We start from the raw sequence: 21,061 nt of genomic DNA, 5'->3' as shown, positions 1-21,061 counted from the left end.
CCTGATCGGCCCTGATCGCCGGCCAGGCCTGGGGACCCTACCCATGCACGGATTTCGTGCACCGGGCCTCTCGTTTGTTATGAGGTTGGGACCAGACCTCGCCGGCGTCGGTCCTGAACACCCGGGCCCTGGGCAGAGCCGGCGTTGGTCTTAGGCACGTCGTTGGTGAGCAAGGACCAAGGCCACGTGGCTGCTTTCAAGGTCGTCGTGTTCAGAGGCAGGTCGTCTGCTTCTATGGGACAGCCGACAGCCTTGCTTTTTCTCTCCAAGGGCGAGCTTCGATGACACCGCCACCTACTCCGCGGTGGCCACGAACGTGCACGGACAGGCCTCCACCAACGCGGCCGTGGTGGTGAAAAGTGAGTGAGCACCCCAGGGACGGGGGCGGGGAAGGGGGGGGCACGCCTCCACGCCCCGGCTCTCTCTGCCCATCACCCCGTTGCCTTCCAGGGTTCCGAGGGGAAGAGGAGCCGATCCACTCCATGGGCCTCCCGATTGGCTGTAAGTCCACTTTTCTCCCCTTTGGGGCAGAAAACTATATGCTGACATAGCACATAGTTTAAAAATTATTATTTTTTTTACTATATAGATTTTTTACTGATGTCCGAGAGGAAGGGAGAGGGAGAGATAGAAACATCAGTGATGATAGAGAATCATGGATCCGCTGCCTCCTGCACGCCCCGCAGTGGGATCGAGCCTGCAACCGGGCCTGTGCCCTGACCGGGAATCGAACCGTGACCTCCTGGTTCCTGGGTCGACGCTCAACCCCTGAGCCACACCGGCCGGGCTAAAACATTATTTTCTAAGGGTCAGTTTTTTTTTTAAAAAGTTCGAAAGGCTCTCCAAGCGGCAGCGTCTGCTGGCACGTGCTCCGGGCTGTCCTGGGGTGAAACGTGGCACTTTCAGTTGGGAAAAAGCTGGAATCCACATCCTTGACCGGGACGCAGACCGTGCTGCCCTTTGGGTGGAAGGATAGTTTTCTCTTTCCCACGCCCTGGCTCACTCGTAAGGCGCAGCGGGCCCAGGCCCTGAGCGGGCGCCAGGCCTGCCTGGACGGTCACGGGCGAGGCCCCCACGTGGACACACCTGCGCCTCTGCCTGCTGTCGCCCGTCACTCATGCCACGTGGCTCCCTTTGCTCCGCAGCCGTGTCCCAGGCAGTGAGCGTGTGTCCCCGTGTCCCAGGCAGTGAGCGTGTGTCCCCGTGTCCCAGGCAGTGAGCGTGTGTCCCCGTGTCCCAGGCAGTGAGCGTGTGTCCCCGTGTCCCAGGCAGTGAGCGTGTGTCCCCCGTGTCCCAGGCAGTGAGCGTGTGTCCCAGGCAGTGAGCGTGTGTCCCAGGCAGTGAGCGTGTGTCCCCGTGTCCCAGGCAGTGAGCGTGTGTCCCAGGCAGTGAGCGTGTGTCCCCGTGTCCCAGGCAGTGAGCGTGTGTCCCAGGCAGTGAGCGTGTGTCCCCCGTGTCCCAGGCAGTGAGCGTGTGTCCCAGGCAGTGAGCGTGTGTCCCAGGCAGTGAGCGTGTGTCCCCGTGTCCCAGGCAGTGAGCGTGTGTCCCAGGCAGTGAGCGTGTGTCCCCGTGTCCCAGGCAGTGAGCGTGTGTCCCAGGCAGTGAGCGTGTGTCCCCGTGTCCCAGGCAGTGAGCGTGTGTCCCCCGTGTCCCAGGCAGTGAGCGTGTGTCCCCGTGTCCCAGGCAGTGAGCGTGTGTCCCCCGTGTCCCAGGCAGTGAGCGTGTGTCCCCGTGTCCCAGGCAGTGAGCGTGTGTCCCCGTGTCCCAGGCAGTGAGCGTGTGTCCCAGGCAGTGAGCGTGTGTCCCCGTGTCCCAGGCAGTGAGCGTGTGTCCCCGTGTCCCAGGCAGTGAGCGTGTGTCCCCGTGTCCCAGGCAGTGAGCGTGTGTCCCCGTGTCCCAGGCAGTGAGCGTGTGTCTCCCGTGTCCCAGGCAGTGAGCGTGTGTCCCCGTGTCCCAGGCAGTGAGCGTGTGTCCCCCGTGTCCCAGGCAGTGAGCGTGTGTCCCCGTGTCCCAGGCAGTGAGCGTGTGTCCCCCGTGCCTGACCCGTGGGCCCTTCCCGTGACCGTCCCTTCCCTCCGCAGTGCCCCTGCCGTCCGTGGTTCCGTACACGCACTTCGATGTCCAGTTTCTGGAGAAGTTTGGGGTCACCTTCCGGAGAGAAGGCGAGACGGTCACGCTGAAGTGCACGCTGCTGGTGACGCCGGACCTGAAGCGGGTGCAGCCGCGCGCCGAGTGGTACCGGGACGGTGAGTCAGGGCGGCTGCAGCCTGGGGGGGGGGGGGGGCTCCCTCCACGTGGGGAGACCAAAACTGTTGTTGTTGTTAATCCTCAACCGATGATGTTTTCCCATTGATTTTAGAGAGAGTAGGAGGGAGGGGGAGAGACAGAGACAGAGAAACACGCACGTGAGGGAGACACATGGATCGGTTGCCTCCCGCATGCACCCTGACCGGGGCCTGGGGTGGAGCCTGCAGCAGAGGTAGGTGCCCTTGTATGGAATCGAACCCGAGACCCTCCAGTCCCCGGGCCGGCGCTCTGTCCACTGAGCCACACCGGCCAGGGCTGGGAAACCAAATGACAGGGGACTCGCTTTTCTCGCCTGCGTGGACCTTGGCCCGTGTGGCGGCCCCCGCGGCCCCGTCGATGCCTCGCTTCCTCGTGGGCTCTTGGTGAGCCTGGCTCTCGGGCCGTGGAGCCCAGGGGCCGTCCCGCGTGGGCAGGGCGGGCGCGGGCCCCGGTGCGAGCGCTCAGGTGCCTGACCCCCGCCTCCCCTCGCAGACGTGCTGCTGAAGGAGTCCCCGTGGACGCAGATGTTCTTCGGGGAGGGCCAGGCCTCGCTGTCCTTCAGCCAGCTGAGCAAGGACGACGAGGGCCTCTACACCCTCAGGATCCTGTCCCGGGGCGGCGTCAGCGAGCACCGCGCCTTCCTGTTCGTCAGAGGTCGGTGGGCGCTCCCGGGCCTGGGTCGTGGGGTCCCTCGGGGCTCAGGGAGAGGCAGGCCGGGCGGGCAGGGGTGGGGCCACGGTCACCTGTCCCAGGGCGTCCCCCAGAACTTTGAATGGGACGGAAATGCTTGGCTGCATGTCAAGAAGCCTCAGCTTCTAGTCCAGCCGTGGGCAAACTGCGGCCCGCGGGCCGGATCCGGCTGTTCTATCCGGTTCTCTTGCTCTCCCCTCCGCTCCTTTCCTTTGAATTTATATTAGTTCACACAAACACTCCATCCATGCTTTTGTTCCGGCCCTCCGGTCCAGTTTAAGAACCCATGGTGGCCCTCGAGTCAAAACGTTTGCCCCCCCCGTATCTAGTCGCTGAGGACGGAGCAGGACCGTGACGCCCAGGGCGGGTGGGAGCCCAGGTTCCCGTGGACTCGGGCACCGAGGTCTCCGCGGCTCTGGGGGTCCCGCCGCCGTCGTTCAGCTTCAGAACGGGCCCTCCCTGCACGGGGGTCGCAAACCAGCGGGATGAGCGAGCCGAGGGCGGGCGGGCGGCCCACACATTTGCTCAGCACTTGCTGAAGACAACTCGAAGGCTTTCTGTTCTTAAGGACTTTGAAATACCGAAGCATCCACGGTCACGTTTCCCAGGTGCTGAAAAGGCCACGTGTTTGCTATTGTTTCTTCTGTGACGCTTTTTTCCTTTTTTTGTTGTTTTTGATTTTTGAGAGAGAGTGGAAGAGAGAGGGGGAGACAGAGAGAAACATGGATGTGAGAGAAGCACCTCGGTTGGTTGCCTCCTGCACGCGCCCTGACTGGGGAGGGGCCTGCAACCGAGGTACCTGCCCTGGACCAGAATCGAACCCGGGACACTTGGGTCCGTGGACCGACGCTCTATCCACTGAGCCAAACTGGTCAGGGCCATTTTTTTTTCTTTAATCCTCACCCAAGGATATTTTTCCCATTGATTTTTAGAGAGAGTGGAAGGGAGGGGGTGGAGGTAGAGAGAGATATTAACGTGAGAGAGACACACTGATGGGTTGCCTCCCGCACACAACCCGACTGGGGCTGGGGCTAGAACAGCCGTGGGCAAACGACGGCCCGCAGGCCGGATCCGGCTGTTCTATCCGGTTCTCTTGCTCTCCCCTCCGCTCCTTTACTTTGAATTTGTATTAGTTCACACAAACACTCCATCCATGCTTTTGTTCCGGCCCTCCGGTCCAGTTTAAGAACCCACTGTGGCCCTCGAGTCAAAAAGTTTGCCCACCCCTGGACCTGCAACCCAGATCTGTGCCCCTGATGGGAATCGAACCCGAGACCCTTGGATACGCAGGCTGACGCTCTAACCACTGAGCCACGCCGGCCAGGGCTGTCCCCTGAATTTTTGACGACACAACACCGCGTGACAGCAGGCCTTCCCGGGAAGCGGACCTCGGTTCGGGATCCAATCACGGAAATTCAGAGTTGAGCTCGTTACAGAGGAAGGGAGGCATTGCATTCAAGAACGCCTGTGTGTTTCCATCGCCTGTCCCCATCCATCACAGCCCAGGACGCTCAGCCATTGGGTGTGGGGGTTAGACGGGGGTCCCGTCGGGCAGCTGGGCGTCTGAGTTTGAAGAAGTTGTCATCAGGCTTTTTTTTTCCCCCTCTTTTTAATATGTTTTTATTGATTTCAGAGAGGAAGGGAGAGGGAGAGAGCGTTAGAAACATCCATGATGAGAGAACCATTGATCGGCTGCCTCCTGCACGGCCCCCACTGGGGATGGAGCCTGCAACCCGGGCCTGTGCCCTGACCGGGAATCGAACCGTGACCTCCTGGTTCATAGGTCGACGCTCAACCGCTGAGCCATGCCGGCCTGCCTCAACCGGCTTTAAAATGTCCCCACCCAGGGACTCCCATCACAGGGCACCTCTCCTCTCCCTTCCCCACCAGATGCGGACCCGCTGGTCACAGGGGCTCCTGGCGCGCCGATGGACGTGCGGTGCCACGATGCCAACCGAGACTACGTCATCGTCACCTGGAAGCCACCCAACACGACCTCCGAGGGCGCCGTCATCGGCTACTTCATCGACCGGTGAGTGCCCGTTGCGTTCTGACCGGTGGGTGTTCCTGAATGTTCCATGAAACACGTGGACAAGGTATTGGGTAAGATTCCCACACTCGGCTTACGACACCATTCTTTAAATAGATTTTTAAATTGATTTCAGGGAGGAAGGGAGAGGGAGAGAAACATCAATGAGGAGAGAGAATCATTGATTGGCTGCCTCCTGCACGCCCCCTACAGGGGATCGAGCCCAAAACCCGGGCATGTGCCCTTGGCCGGAATTCCATTAACGTTCTTCGCCACAACAAAGCTACTTGCTTAGCTAAAATGTTCATGTCGTCCCCTGGAGTCAGACCTGAAGCACGGTGGGGGTTCGGGCAGGGTTTACCTGGAATTAGAAAAGCAAAAAACAGAAGAAGTTTGGGGTCACCTTTTCAGTTTTCCTGCGACATTTGATAATTTCCCCAACTCTCTGGCCGTGGGTCTCATGCACCTTCTCAGGTAATAACCCCCATTAAAAGATAAAGATACAGCCCCGCCGGTGTGGCTCAGGGGCTGAGCGTCGACCTATGAACCAGGAGGTCGAGGTTCGGCTCCTGGTCAGGGCACATGCCTGGGTTGTGGGCTCGATCCCCAGTGGGGGGCGTGTAGGAGACAGCCGATCGATGACTCTCTCATCATGGATGTTTCTCTCTCTCTCCCTCTCCCTCCCTCTCTCTGAAATCAGTAAAAACATATTTAAAAAACCCCCAATAAGAACACAGAACTTGGCTGCAGCAGGTTAGCACGTGGGGGTCAGAGGACTTGCATAAAAAATTCTGCCTAATTAGGGAAAAGAGAGTGGATTCCTTTTTAAAAAAATACATTTTATTGATTTTTTTTTTTTTTTTTACAGAAAGAAAGGGAGAGGGATAGAGAGTTAGAAACATCGATGAGAGAGAAAAATCGATCAGCTGCCTCCTGAACACCCCCTACTGAGGATGTGCCCGCAACCAAGGCACATGCCCTCAACCGGGATCGAACCCGGGACCCCTCAGTCCGCAGGCCGGTGCTCTGTCCACTGAGCCACACTGGCCAGGGCGAGAGTGGATTCCTTTTTTTTAAAAAATATATTTTTTTAATTGATTTTTCACAGAGAGGAAGGGAGAGGGATAGAGAGTTAGAAACATCGATGAGAGAGAAACATCGATCAGCTGCCTCCTGCACACCTCCCACTGGGGATGTGCCCGCAACCAAGGTACATGCCCTTGACCGGAATCGAACCCGGGACCCCTCAGTCCCCAGGCCGATGCTCTAGCCACTGAGCCAAACCGGTTAGGGCGAGAGTGGATTCCTTTTGAGATGAAGATGCAGCCCTGACACTGAGCTGCTCAAAAGGCTGTTTATTTCAGCTTAATTTCTCCCGGGAAATCCGACGTGAAGTGTTGGCACTTAAATATCTCTGCCTTTGGGAAATGGAGGTCCATCATGTCCGGATTTCTGGTCAGGACTTATTGTTTTCTTTTATTTTTGGTTGATCTTCACCTGAGGATATGTTTTCCATTGATTTTTTAGAAACAGTGGAAGGGAGGGGGGAGGGGAGAGAGAGAGGGAGGGAGGGAGAGAGAGAGAGAGAAACATCGCTGTGAGAGAGAAACATCGAATGGTTGCTTCCCCACATGCCCTGACACGGGCACAGTATCGAACCCGCAACCCAGTGCCCTTGACAGGGAATCGAATCTGCAACCCTTTGGAGCATGGGGCACACTGGCCAGGGCAGGACTTCATGTTTCCGGGAGACGTCCAGATTCCACACGAGAAGCCTGCTAGGAAGATACGCCTTACTGTTACTGGAGGGACGGGGAGCCAGCGCAGGGAGACCCCTCTGGGCTTGGTCGCCAGGCCCCCCTTTGGGCCGTGGGGCGCAGGGCCGTTCCCCCTCCGCAGCCCGGGCAGCAGATGGGCTGGGGAGCCAAAGGCATCTGAGAGATTTTGTGACGTGAGTTGTTCAAGAGCTACCGAGGGAGGATGGGTCTGAGATCTGAGACAGTTTTCCCCGGAGTCAGGAGCTGATCCTAACCTGTACGCTACAGAGGCTCGGGAATATACTCTCTCTTTCCTAACTAGCTGTCTTTTAAGGTTTATTTATGCTCTTTGTGTAGATCGATATTTTGATGGCATCGATTTTGCCCATGTGAGATCTTTGCCCTTTATAATTGTTATCTATATGGATACAACCCTTATCGACCGTTTGACCATTCCACCGGTAGCTGTGACGCGCACTGACCACCAGGGGGCAGACGCTCAACGCACACGCATGGAAACATGGAACAGACTGATGAATCTCAGAGGGAAGGGGGGGGAGGGGAGGGTGGGAAGAGATTAACCAAGGATCTTATATGCATACTAAAGGCCCGGTGCATGGATTCGTGCACCAGTGGGGTCCCTAGGCCTGGCCTGCGAGGATCGGGCTGAAACCGGCTCTCCGACATCCCCCGAGGGGTCCCAGATTGCGAGAGGGTGCAGGCCAGGCTGAGGGACCCCACCAGGGCACGAATCCATGCACTGGGCCTCTAGTATATTACATATGTCCAAATATATTCATTATGCTGATGTAGTTGCTCCTGTATATTCATTACGCGGATGGAGTTGCTACCCTTGACTCTTTTTTCTTTGAAGGTGTGAGGTGGGAACTAACAACTGGGTTCAGTGCAATGATGCCCCCGTAAAAATCTGCAAGTACCCCGTGACGGGGCTGTTGGAAGGGCGGTCTTACGAGTTCCGCGTCAGGGCGGTCAACAGCGCCGGCGTCAGCCGGCCGTCCCGAGCCTCGGAGGCTGTGGCTGCCCTCGACCCTGCTGACCTCAAAAGGTTACAAGGTAGGTCCCTAAAAGGTCAGGGTCCTGCCAAAACCGGTGTGGCTCAGTGGATAGAGCGTCGGCCTGCGGACTGAGGGGTCCCGGGTTCGATTCCGGTCAAGGGCATGTACCTTGGTTGCGGGCACATCCCCAGTGGGAGGTGTGCAGGAGGCAGCTGATCGATGTTTCTCTCTCATCGATGTTTCTAACTCTCTATCCCTCTCCCTTCCTCTCTGTAAAATATCAATAAAATATGTTAAAAAAAAAAAAAAAAAAAAGGTCAGGGTCCAGCTAGGACTGGGGCGCATGGGGCCGTGTTGTGTGATTCTTCCTTTCTCCCTGCCCCCGACGGTGTCTGAGCCTTGAGAACATGGTCGTGGGTGGGGAGGGCCAGAGAGGGCCGAGGTGTCCCGTGGTCTCCCGTGAATGCCCTGGGGGAGCGGAGGCGGGCCGTGGTTTATGCCTCGGGGCACCTTTCTGCCGTTCTCCACCGGAATCCGGTGACCTGGAGCATTGGGCTTTGCCAAGCCCACGGTGGGTATCGTTTCAACACACGAGGAGGCAGGTGTTGAAACCAAGCCACTCTATTTTGGGATTTTAATTCCACACGATGCAGGTTCCCTAATGGGATGGGACCCTAATTATGCTCTTAAGGGAGCCCCGGCGGGCCCCTTACCTGCATGGCCTCTCGAGTCCACTGCAAGGAGCTGAGACGTCTGAGCATCGTCGGGACCGTTCCCACAGAGGCAGCCCCGATGACCTCAGGGCAGGCAGCGTGCCGTCCTCATCGGAGCGAAGGCGATGCGTGCCTCCGAGGCAGCGAGGGAAATGGTGCTTTTCAAATGTTTCTGTTGATTTCGGAGAGGAAGGGAGAGGGAGAGAGAGAAACATCAGTGATGGGAGAGAATCATTGATCGGTTGCCTCCTGCACGCCCCCTTCTGGTGATTAATCCCGCCCCCGGGCCTGTGCCCTGACTGGGAATCAGACCGTGACCTCCTGGTTCATGAGTCCTTGCTCAACCTCTGAGCCACCCCCGACGGGCAAAATAGCGCTTTTTTAAGGGGCCTTTGGATGTCAAATTTAGCATCAACCTTTCTCTCTGCAGCCATCCGTTTGGGGGAAGATAAAGAAATTGTGATCTCTCAGGATGACCTGGAAGGTACGTCGCTCTCACACCCCAGGGACTGAGGTTGTAATTCGAGGCAGGAGAGAGAGGGAAGGCACTTGTGTGACAGGGACACTCTTACAGGTACACATAGCACCAGGTGGTCAGACCTGCAGGCTTACGGCCTGGGGAAGCTGAGAACCATACAAGGCAGAACGAGGGAGCGAGAGTGGGAGTCCGGGTGTGGCCGCGTCGTGGACACTGTTCTGTGGGGTCCAGGAAGGCATTCTTTTGGGGACAGGGAGGGAAGCCACCAAACCGACCCCAAGGCCTGAGGACTGGCTGGAGCCGGCTCCCCTCTCACACCGTCCGTTCCGGGGCAAGTGCTCAGTATTGTCTAGGCCAGCCTTGGGCAAACTACGGCCTGCGGGCCGGATCCGGCTGTTTTATCCGGTTCTCTTGCTCTCCCCTCCGCTCCTTTACTTTGAATTTGTATTAGTTCACACAAACACTCCATCCATGCTTTTGGTCCGGCCCTCCGGTCCAGTTTAAGAGCCCATTGTGGCCCTCGAGTCAAAAAGTTTGCCCACCCCTGGTCTAGGCAGAAGTTTTACTTCCAATATTTCACTAAGTGGCCTGGCCTTACCTGTCAAATCATGTCCCTGTTAGACTTTATACGCTTCCTCATATTCCTCCCACAGACATCCAGAAAGGTTGACTTACTGAGAAGGAGGATCTAGCGTTATTGGTCCAAAATCCAAAGATTTTAGTTGGGCCCATAGTCAGAGGACAAAGCATGAACATCCTATATAATAAAAGCCTAATACGCTAAGGGTCCAGTCGTCCGGTCAGCCGTTCAACCAATCAAAGCGTAATATGCTAATGATATGCTAAGGCCACTCAACCGCTTGCTGTGATGTGCACTGACCACCAGGGGGCAGATGCTCTGACTGGTAGGTTAGCTTGCTGCTGGGGTCGGCTGATTGGGACTGAGCGAGACGGGCCGGACACGCCCTGGAGCCCTCCCGTGGTCCCTCCCCGGCCCCAGTCGTGCACCGGTGGGGTCCCTCAGCCTGGCCTGTGCCCTCTTGTAATCCAGGACCCCTCAGGGGATGATGTCGGAGAGCCGGTTTTGGCCCGATCCCGCAGGCCAGGCCGAGGGACCCCACTGGTGCACCAATTCGTGCACTGGGCCTCTAGTCCTATATAATAAAGAGGTAATATGCAAATTAACCATCACACCCTTGCACAAGATGGTCACCTAGGGGTGACCAGGCCAACAGGGGAGGGAAGTTAGGGGCAACCAGGCCTGCAGGGGAGGGCAGTTAGGGGCAACCAGGCCGTCAGAAAAGGGCTGTTGGGGGTAACCAGGCTGGCAGGGGAGGGCAGTTGGGGGCGACCAGGCTGGCAGGGGAGGGAAGTTTGGGGCAACCAGGCCTGCAGGGGAGGGCAGTTAGGGGTGACTGAGCCGGCAGGGGAGCAGTTAGGCGTTGATCAGGCTGGCAGTGGAGTGGTTAGGGGGTGATCAGGCTGACTGGGGAGTGGTTAGGGGGTTATCAGGCTGGCAGGGGAGTGGTTAGGGGGTGATCAGGCTGGCAGGGAAGCGGTTAGGGGGTGATCAGGCTGGCAGGGGAGCAGTTAGGGGGTGATCAGGCTGGCAGGGGAGCGGTTAGGTGTTGATCAGGCTGGCAGGGGAGCGGTTAGGGGGTGATCAGGCTGGCAGGGGAGTGGTTAGGGGGTGATCAGGCTGGCAGGGGAGTGGTTAGGGGGTGATCAGGCTGCCAGGGGAGTGGTTAGGGGGTGATCAGGCTGGCAGGCAGAAGTGGTTAGGGACAGGCAGGCAGGCGAGCAGCTGGGAGCCAGCAGGCTGGGCTGAGGGACACCCCCCTCCCCGCCAGTGCACGAATTTTGTGCCCCGGGCCTCTGGTGTAAAATAAAAATAATTCATTAACACGGAGCTGCCACCTAAAGAGATACACTTGGAGCTCCTCTCCACGTGGCCTCAGTCCACCGTGTCCCCAGAGGCCCCACACGGGGGAGTCCGCTGGTTGGTTTTCCTGTTGGCCCCGAACGGTGCTCGGTGGCCGTCCCTTCTCGAAACCACGCCCCAGGGCAGCCAGGGCTGCGGTGGGCTTCTCCTGGCTGATCCCCACCCCACGCCCAGCAGGAACCCTGGCCGGCGGGCCGGCTCCTGTCCTGGGAGCTGGCTGGGGGCAGAGCAGGAATGGAGTGGTCTTTACCGGGCCTGCCGCCTCGGCTCCGGAACAGTCCGCTCGGCGTGCTGACTTCCCGCATGGACGTGCGGCTCCTCCATGGGCCCCACCCGGCGGCCGGGCTCACCGCTGTCTTCCCCTCCAGGCGACGTGCAGATCCCGGGGCCCCCCACCAACGTGCACGCCTCAGAGGTCAGCAGGACCTACGTGGTCCTCAGCTGGGAGCCCCCTGCTCCCCGGGGCAAGGAGCCCCTGACCTACTTCATCGAGAAGGTATGCCTCCCATCCCGAGACCGCCAATCGCGGCGGCCGCTCTGTGCCACGCGGTGGGCCTTGGAGACGGGCCACTACCCAGTGCCCGTCACAGAGCCCCGTCACGTTCTAGGAGGGTGGCTCCTGCCAGCCCTGCCCCCCTGACACCCCCCCCCCATGAGCAAGCCTGTCCCATCCCCTCCCATCAGGAGGCCGAGTCCCCACCTATAGGGAGGCCTATAGGGAGGCACCGGATTTAGCCTTCCCCCCCAACGCCAGGCTGCCAGGCCCCAGGAGGATTTGTTCAGAAGCTGCGTGGCCACTGGGTGGCGACCCTGCAGAGGGATTCACACTTCCCGTGGCCGCAGGCCAGGCAGGCCTACTTCTGACAGACACAGAGCAGCTGGTGGCCCTGGCCAGGCGTTCTCCGTGGTTAGCGTGTCCGTCCGCCCCTGGACTGAAGGGTTGTGGGTTCAATTCTGGTCAAGGGCGTGCACCTCGGTTGCAGGCTGGATCCCCCCTCTGGTTGGGGTGCGTGTGGGGAGGCAACCAGTCGATGTGTCTCTCTCACATTGATGTTTCTCTCCTCCCGCCCCCCCCTACACACTCTCCCTAAAAAACAATGGGAAAAATATCCTTGGGTGAGGATGAACAACAGCAAAAACAACGAAAAGCAGGAAAGAAATAGCTGGCATGTTGTGGCCCTGGAACACACGTATCACGTGTACCCACACATGCACACACAGATACACATGCACACACACATGCACACACAGATACACACGCACACACAGATACACATGCACACACAGATACACATGCACACACAGATACACATGCACACACAGATACACACGCACACACATGCACACACATGCACACAGATACACATGCACACAGAGATACATATGCACACACAGATACACATGCACACACAGATACACATGCACACACAGATACACATGCACACACATACACCCAACAAAACTTACACCCTGTCCACGTGCCGTGCAATCCCGTCTCGCAGTCGTCTGTCCTTTGCTCTCGAAGCGCAGGTGTTAGCGGCTGACGTGGGGTGACCGCCCTGGGCTGCGGGCCGCCTTGGCAAAGCCTCCATCGTCACAGAAGCTGTGACTGTGTCTCTGGGGAACCAACGTTATGTTACGTAATTACTCGCTTTCGAGTAAGAATTCCATTGGTCAGCATTTTCAACTTCAAATAATTTCTTACCTCCTCAAACGGGCTCCCCTTTTCATACACATCATAGACGGTGTTTCGAGGGCCCAGTGTCGGAGTAGGGGATGGACACCCCCCCGTATGACGGACGGTTCCCTCCGACCCGCTGCGGGGTCGGCCCCGTCACAGTCCCCTTCTCCCCGCAGTCCATGGTCGGGAGTGGCAGCTGGCAGCGGGTCAACGCCCAGACGGCGGTCAGGTCGCCGCGCTACGCCGTCTTCGACCTCGCGGAGGGGAAGCCCTACGTGTTCCGAGTTCTGTCTGCAAACAGGCACGGGCTGAGCGACCCGTCGGAAATCACGCCCCCCATCCAGGCCCAGGACAACATAGGTGAGCTGTTACCGCGCGGCCGGGATTCAGGACGGGCCCGGAGCCAGGCGGCAGCGGGCGCCCGCGGCTTTGTGTGATGAAGATGCTAGCGCCGCCTAGGAGTGACCATTCCGGGGCCCTGAGCGTTTCATTTGACCAGAGAGGAGAGCTCCCTCCGCCTCGCTTTGGTCAGTTCTCAGCATTTCTCCACAGTCTCCTCATATGAACTGATGAATGAGGTGCACACACTTTCAGGCAATGGCCACTTTAAAAAAATCCCGGTCCCACCGGGCTGGCAGGGGCTCAGTGGTTGAGCATCGACCTATGAACCAGGAGGTCACGGTTTGATTCCCGGTCAAGGCCCATGCCCGGGTGGTGGGCTCCATCCCCAGTGTGGGGGCGTGCAGGAGGCAGCTGATCCATGATTCCCTCTCATCATGGATGTTTCTCTCTCTCTCTCTCTCCCTTCCTCTCTGAAGTCAATAAAAATTATATTTATAAAAAATCCCAGTCCCTAAATCAGACGTCCTCAAACTACGGCCCGCAGGCCACAGGCGGCCCGCCGAGGACATTTATCCGGCCCGCCGGGGGCCGCTGCCTGTCCTGCTTAGCAGCCGACGCGTCCCGGGCTCGCAGTGCGCATAGGGATTTGTTCATAGTTTTTTTTTAAAACTATAGTCCGGCCCTCCCACGGTCTGAGGGACAGTGAACTGGCCCCCTGTTTAAAAAGTTTGAGGACCCCTGCCCTAGATGGACTGGAGTTTTTTGTCTGTATGGTTGAGGTCCCCTCTCTGGCGATGTCAGATGCTAGACGAGGTGCAAATCCCTAGTCAAATCATGGTGTGAGTCCGAGTTCCTTCAGAGATGCACAGGATGGGATGGTGACCGATTGCCTGACGGTCGGCAGTCTTCCATTTCAACGAAGTTACGACCCAGCCAAAGAGCGAGTGTCACTGGAAGATCCCTCCGCCGTCCGGGTGGGGGGACGGGTGATTTCATGATTGTACCCTCTTTCTGTGGGGTCAGGTGGGGGCCTCAGCAGGACAGAGAAGCCTGGCAGGCACCCCAGGGCCCTTCTGAGGGTTCACCCACCCTCGTTTTTTCCTCCTCCTCATCCAAATATCATCTAAAGGCCCGAACTTGGGCAGCCATTCCCTGTTGGACAGAGGGGCTGGAAGGTGGTGGTGTGTCTTCTGAAACTCCAGCGTCACTGACCGTGTCCCAATCCGTCTCCCCCGCGAAGTCACCCCCTCGGCGCCCGGCCGGGTCCTTGTCTCTCGGGACACAAAGACGTCGGTCGTGGTGGAGTGGGACAGGCCCAAACACGAAGAGGACCTCCTCGGCTACTACGTGGACTGCTGCGTGGCAGGATCCAACGCCTGGGAACCCTGTAACCACAAGCCCATCAGCTACAACAGGTGTGGCCCCTCTCCCCGCCTTCCCGAGGCCCCAGGCCGCTGCCTGGGGGCAGAGTTCAAGAGACAGAACTGAACCGGGAGCCGCAGGGCACCGAGGGGCAACGTATCCCGCGGTAGCCACGCCTCTGGGAAGGCTGTACACGCCGCGTCTGTCTTGTTCCCACGGGGTGTGGGGTTGAGGCCGATGAACTGGTTCCTAGGCAGCTGGCTTGGTGCTGCTCGTGCTGAAGGGGAAGAGTCACAGCACTCTCTTCTCCGACCTCATCAGCATTTAAGATTTGCCTTGAATGGGGGGTTAAAAGGGCAACCCTGATGTGAAAGGTGCTTTATTTTTCCATTTTAACTTTCCGAAGGTTTAAAACTGCTCTGTTCGCATAACTGGCCGTCTCCTCTCTAGCCAGCAATCGGGACAAATCCCAGGGGCCCGGCTCCTCCCCGCGGGGGCACCGGCACCTCCATCTCCGCTCCCACCATCGGTTCTCCCTTGCTTCGCGCGGAGTGGGCGGGGGCGTCCGAGTGAGGCGTCCCCAGGGCACGCTGTCCACCGTGGCCACGTTACCAATTATGGCTCAGCCGTCATTCCTTTTCAAACTTTTTTTTATTTTTTTGCGAAAATGCTTGGGAAAGCTGTGGCTAGGGAAAGATGAGATGTAACTGAGGAGAATAACAGATTTTACTCACTGTCCTTGGCTAGAACACAGGAGGTTGTCTCAGAGCAAAACCCTCTACACAGTTCTCTGGTGGAGGAGTTTTATAAATGGTTACAATGTTGCAGACTCCGCAAGATACATGACACTTTATCAATTATAATTTAAATGATAAATTATACGTTTACTGAGCACTTACCACAGGCAAAGCACCTATGTTGAGGTCTTTAAAAAATATATATACACACACACACACACACACACACACACACACACATGCATATACACTGAGTGGCCAGATTATTATGATCTCTGAACGCATAATAATCCGGCCACTCAGTGTACATCCTATGTAATAAAAGGCTAATATGCAAATTGTCCCCTCGACCAGGAGTTCGACCAGCAGGCAGGCCCGCCAACCACCCATGTCCCCTCCCCCTGGCCAGGCTGGCTGGACCCACCCATGCACGAATTCATGCACCGGGCCTCTAATACACACACACACACACATACACACACACACACACACACACACACACACGCGCACTCACTCTGAGTGGCCAGATTATTATGTGTTCAGAGATCATAATAATCTGGCCACTCAGTGTATATATATTTTAAATATATTTTTATTGATTTCAGAGAGAGGAAGGGAGAGATAGAGACAGAAACATCAATGATGAGAGAGAATCACTAGCTTAACAAAGAAAATAAACCTTCCCAAACCCCGTAATGGCCTGTTTCTGTGAAGGAGGGACAGGCCACGCCCGCAGCCACGCCCCCCGTTTCCCCAGGTTCGTGGTGCACGGCCTGACCACGGGCGAGCAGTACATCTTCCGCGTGAAAGCGGTGAATGCCGTGGGGACCAGCGAGAACTCGCAGGAGTCGGACGCCATCAAGGTCCAGGCCGCGCTCAGTAAGTCACGCGCTGCTCTGTGTCCCCGCGCCAGGGCGTGGGCTTCTGCACGGCACACACGTGTGCTGCCATGTGCAGTGTCCCCAAGAAAGGGTGGTGTGAATCGCCCCCCCAGAGAACGTGGGGTTCTGCGGGAACTGCTCACCCAGGCTCCTGCCTCGGAAATGCCTGTGTGCTGATTAGCCACATGCTAACAACATGCCAAGTAAAGACCTTCCCGCTCACGTGCCCACATTGAAGTATGTGCTGAGGGCCCGGTTTCTCCCTCCGCCAGAGGCTGAGGCCAGGCAGCGGCCTTCGGAGCGGTCCTCCGTGTAAGGGACTTTAGGGAATGGCCCCTGGGGATCTCAGGTGTTTATGTCACTTCGTGGCTTTGTTCCGGTCACCTTAGGACATGGTTATTGTGATGGAGCTGACCAATCACGTCCCGGACTGCAGGACCGGTGGCAACTGCGGGCGTGTGAGCTGCCGTTCTGTGACTGTCAGCCACGTGGGCTCCATGGAGCTCAGCACAGGCCTGCACACAGTCAGGAGGTTCTGTGACTGTCAGCCACGTGGGCTCCACGGAGCTCAGCACAGGCCTGCACACAGTCAGGAGGTTCTGTGACTGTTGCCACGTGGGCTCCACGAAGCTCAGCACAGGCCTGCGCACAGTCAGGAGGTTCTGTGACTGTCACGTGGGCTCCACGGAGCTCAGCACAGGCCTGCACCCAGTCAGGAGGTTCTATGACTGTCACATGCGGTTCCACGGAGCTCAGCACAGGCCTGCACCCAGTCAGGAGGTTCTGTGACTGTCACGTGGGCTCCACGGAGCTCAGCACAGGCCTGCACCCAGTCAGGAGGTTCTATGACTGTCACATGCGGTTCCACGGAGCTCAGCACAGGCCTGCACCCAGTCAGGAGGTTCTGTGACTGTCACGTGGGCTCCACGGAGCTCAGCACAGGCCTGCGCACAGTCAGGAGGTTCTGTGACTGTCACGTGGGCTCCATGGAGCTCAGCACAGGCCTGCACACAGTCAGGAGGTTCTGTGACTGTCACGTGGGCTCCATGGAGCTCAGCACAGGCCTGCGCACAGTCAGGAGGTTCTGTGACTGTCACGTGGGCTCCACGGAGCTCAGCACAGGCCTGCGCACAGTCAGGAGGTTCTGTGACTGTCACGTGGGCTCCATGGAGCTCAGCACAGGCCTGCGCACAGTCAGAAGGTTCTGTGACTGTCAGCCACATGGGCTCCACGGAGCTCAGCACAGGCCTGCACACAGTCAGGAGGTTCTGTGACTGTCACGTGGGCTCCACGGAGCTCAGCACAGGCCTGCACACAGTCAGGAGGTTCTGTGACTGTCACGGAGCTCAGCACAGGCCTGCACACAGTCAGGAGGTTCTGTGACTGTCAGGTGGGCTCCATGGAGCTCAGCACAGGCCTGCACCCCGTCAGGAGGTTCTGTGACTGTCACATGTGGTTCCACGGAGCTCAGCACAGGCCTGCACACAGGAGGTTCTGTGACTGTCAGGTGGGCTCCATGGAGCTCAGCACAGGCCTGCACACAGTCAGGAGGTTCTGTGACTGTCACGTGGGCTCCACGGAGCTCAGCACAGGCCTGCACACAGTCAGGAGGTTCTGTGACTGTCACGTGGGCTCCACGGAGCTCAGCACAGGCCTGCGCACAGTCAGGAGGTTCTGTGACTGTCACGTGGGCTCCACGGAGCTCAGCACAGGCCTACGCACAGTCAGGAGGTTCTGTGACTGTCACGTGGGCTCCACGGAGCTCAGCATAGGCCTGCGCACAGTCAGGAGGTTCTGTGACTGTCACGTGGGCTCCACGGAGCTCAGCACAGGCCTGCGCACAGTCAGGAGGTCCTCAGACAAGCCGCTGCACAGCCACGTTTGGGTCATAGCAGGACCTTTGCATTTCTGAGAAATACACTTCGCTATTTAATTATTTTTGTCTCTGACGCACTTTACCATTTTCAGCAATTAAGATTTCTCTTCTGAGGATCGTGTTTCTAGAATGTCAAGTCTGATAACACGTGGGTGGGCAAACATAACAGCAAAACTGAATTATCGCTTTGTCTCAGGGTCATCATTCTAATCTCTGTTCTCCTTGGCGGGGACTTTCAGACACTCGCTCCCCTTTTTAAGTCATTCCGGCGAGCTGAGAATCAGTTATTTAAGTTCTCATCCTATATTCCAGCGAGCTGAGAATCAGTTATTTAAGTTCTCATCCTATATTCCAGCGAGCTGAGAATCAGTTATTTAAGTTCTCATCCTATATTCTGGCGAGCTGAGAATCAGTTATTTAAAATCTTATCCTATGCCGAGAAGAGCTTGTTCGCAGCTCACCTGAGTCTCAGGTAGCAGAGGGCGCCTGGATGTAGGCGACTCAGAGTTGGGGTGAAGGGGGAGCAGAGACACATCCTCTCCTCCTGTGAGAGAAGAGGGTCCCGCTCCCAGCCCGGGGGGAGGGGGTGTGTGGAAGGGGCCAGCCCCACCAGGCTTTCCTCGCCTGTTTCCGTGTCCAGGCCACTCTGACGCCATCGTCGCCCTGGAAGCTTCCGAATAGAGGGGGGCGCGTTGGGAAGTAGCCAGAGTACATATGGGAGGATTTTAAATAGATTTTGTTGGTTTCAGAGAGGACGGGAGAGGGAGGGAGAGAAACACCATTGATGAGAGGCAATCATGGGTCCGCTGCCCCCTGCATGCCGATACTGGGGATCGAGCCCGCTACCCAGGCATGTGCCCTGACCGGGACCCGAACCCTGACCTCCTGGTTCCTAGGTCAGCGCGCCTCCACTGAGCACTGGCTGGGCTATGAGAGCATTTCCCAGCTTCCTTTGAGAAGAGAGAGAAAAACAAAGACGGTTAAAAGGTCGCCAAGAAAGGGCAGAGGGCCAGCGCCCAGGGCCGCATCGCGTGGCTGCCGCGTGGGCCGCGTGGTGGACGGAGACAGGGCCGCGCAGGTGGTGACGCGCGTGTCCCCGCAGCCGTCCCGTCCCACCCGTACGGGATCACGCTCCTGAACTGCGACGGCCGCTCCATGACGCTCGGCTGGAAGGTGCCGCGGTTCAGCGGGGGCGCGCCCGTCCTGGGCTACTTCGTGGACAAGCGGGAGGCCCAGCACAGGAACTGGCACGAGGTCAACGCGGCGCCCGTGACGGAGCGGCTCCTGACGGTGGGTGTCGGCCTCGTGGGCTCTGCGGGGCGCACGCGGGGGCCGGGCCCTCAGCCGCCCCGAGCGCGGGGACAAACCCGGATCACATCCCCACCCCCCCCCCGCCTCCGGGGGCCACGGGGCCGGGAGGGTCTCGGGGCGTTTTCCTTCCTTTCTGAGAAGCAGCGCGAGGAGGAAAGGCAGGTGAGTGAGTGGCCGACAGCCGGTAGGGACACCACGGTGACCGGTGCCCAGGCCCCGGCGTGGCCCCGGCAGGTGCCTGACCTGCCGCGATGGGGGGCAGCCAGGAGAGCCGGCCGGCCCCGCCTCGTGGTCACTGTAACCCACGGGCACGCTGCTCTGCCCAGCCCGGCCGGCAGGCTCTTTCCCCGACGTGTGAATGACTCTCATGCCCTGACAGGTGGAGGGCTTGACCGAAGGCGCGGCCTATGAGTTCAAAATCGCCGCCACCAACCTGGTGGGCATCGGGCAGTCCTCGGACCCCAGCGAGCTCTTCCAGTGCGAGGCCTGGACGGCGCCGGAGCCGGGTAGGGCCGCTCTCCTGGACCCGCCCCCCCCACCCCGCCCCGCACCTGCCTCGCACCCGGGGGACAGCGAGAGGGGACGCCCTGCGTGCAGGGGGGCTGACCGGATCCCCCGCTGCTCCAGGTCCCACCTACGACCTGACCTTCTGCGAGGTCAGGGACACCTCGCTGGTGCTGCTGTGGAAGGCGCCCGTGTACCCGGGCAGCAGCCCCGTGTCCGGGTACCTCGTGGAGTACCAGGAGGAGGGCTCCGAAGCGTGGACCTCCGTCAGCGAGGCACCCACGGCTCATCGTTACTTAAAGGTGAGGTGCCCTCGCCGCCACGGCCTCTGGGAGCAGGGGCTGGGTCCCGCGGCGGGCCAGCGCCCGGACCGTGGGTGCCCAGGGGACCCTCACCGCCGCGGCCCTGGGGACCGTGGCGCGAGCTTCGTTTCTGCCCCGAGCGCGGCCTTGGCGCTGGACGGCACTGAGCGAGCGGGGGCCTCAGACCTGCCTGTGTGCGGGCGCCGTCCACGCCTCCCACGGCCCGTGGGTATTGATCACTCTCCCCGCCCAGCTCCCGCACTGACTGTGCTTAGCTCACAGGTTGCTAATAAAGGCTTTTGAAGAAAATGTTTTTATTGATGTCAGAGAGGAAGGGAGAGGGAGAAACATCAATGATGAGAGAGAATCATGGATCGCTGCCTCCTGCACGCCCCACACTGGGGATCGAGCCCGCAGCCCAGGCCTGTGCCCTGACTGGGAATCGAACCGTGACCTCCTGGTTCCTGGGTCGATGATCAACCCCTGAGCCATGCCGGCCAGGCAGGAACACATTTCTTTTTTTATTTTTTAAAAAGAAAGCATAGCCGAAACCGGTTTGGCTCAGTGGATAGAGCATCAGCCTGCGGACTGGAAGGTCCCAGGTTCGATTCCGGTCAAGGGCATGTACCTTGGTTGCGGGCACATCCCCAGTAGGAGGTGTGCAGGAGGCGGCTGATCGATGTTTCTCTCTCATCGATGTTTCTAACTATCTCTCTCCCTTCCTCTCTGTAAAAAAAAAATAAAATAAAAACATATATATATTAAAAAAAAAAGAAAGCATATTCACCACAAATTGTGAAAAATAACAGTTCCCTTCATTTCTCTATTCTCATGGCGTTTCCCCCGCCACCTCCAGGTGTGTGACCTGCACCAGGGTCAAAGCTACGTCTTCCGAGTGCGGGCGGTGAACGCCAGCGGCGTGGGGAAGCCGTCGGACCCGTCGGAGCCGGTGCTCCTGGAGGCCAGGCCGGGTGAGCTGGGGCGGATGGCAGGCTTCGGGCAAGGGGACCCCGAGTTACCCCGAGTTACGGCGTGAATGTGGACGAGCCGTGACAGGTTTGGAAGCTGTTGGATGGCGGGGACGTAGACCAAGTTCTCAGGGCCGCGGGCTCTCCCGCTGGGACAGGCGCGGGCACGCTGGGTCCGGGTGGGGG

General features: G+C 58.5%; 1 protein-coding gene across 5 annotated transcripts in view; it reads left to right on the top strand.

Annotated features, from left to right (window-relative positions):
• The window catches only part of MYOM2 (myomesin 2), a 104,244-nt gene that overhangs the window by 60,278 nt on the left and 22,905 nt on the right, over nt 1-21,061 (top strand). For all 5 annotated transcript variants that reach the window (XM_080662028.1, XM_080662030.1, XM_080662026.1 and 2 more), the window contains 15 exons: nt 271-359; nt 451-501; nt 2,082-2,246; nt 2,779-2,940; nt 4,867-5,008; nt 7,637-7,836; nt 8,922-8,975; nt 11,280-11,407; nt 12,769-12,952; nt 14,175-14,349; nt 15,791-15,912; nt 18,893-19,080; nt 19,481-19,607; nt 19,729-19,907; nt 20,764-20,878. In XM_080662028.1, coding sequence (XP_080518154.1) covers nt 271-359; nt 451-501; nt 2,082-2,246; nt 2,779-2,940; nt 4,867-5,008; nt 7,637-7,836; nt 8,922-8,975; nt 11,280-11,407; nt 12,769-12,952; nt 14,175-14,349; nt 15,791-15,912; nt 18,893-19,080; nt 19,481-19,607; nt 19,729-19,907; nt 20,764-20,878 — 2,081 coding nt within the window. The remainder of the gene's footprint in view (nt 1-270; nt 360-450; nt 502-2,081; nt 2,247-2,778; nt 2,941-4,866; nt 5,009-7,636; nt 7,837-8,921; nt 8,976-11,279; nt 11,408-12,768; nt 12,953-14,174; nt 14,350-15,790; nt 15,913-18,892; nt 19,081-19,480; nt 19,608-19,728; nt 19,908-20,763; nt 20,879-21,061) is intronic.

The sequence above is a fragment of the Plecotus auritus genome (genome assembly GCF_963455305.1).
Source record: "Plecotus auritus genome assembly, chromosome: 3".
Classification (NCBI taxonomy): domain Eukaryota; kingdom Metazoa; phylum Chordata; class Mammalia; order Chiroptera; family Vespertilionidae; genus Plecotus; species Plecotus auritus.
Note: the sequence above shows the minus strand (reverse complement) of the source record. Positions and strands in the feature narration are given on the sequence as shown.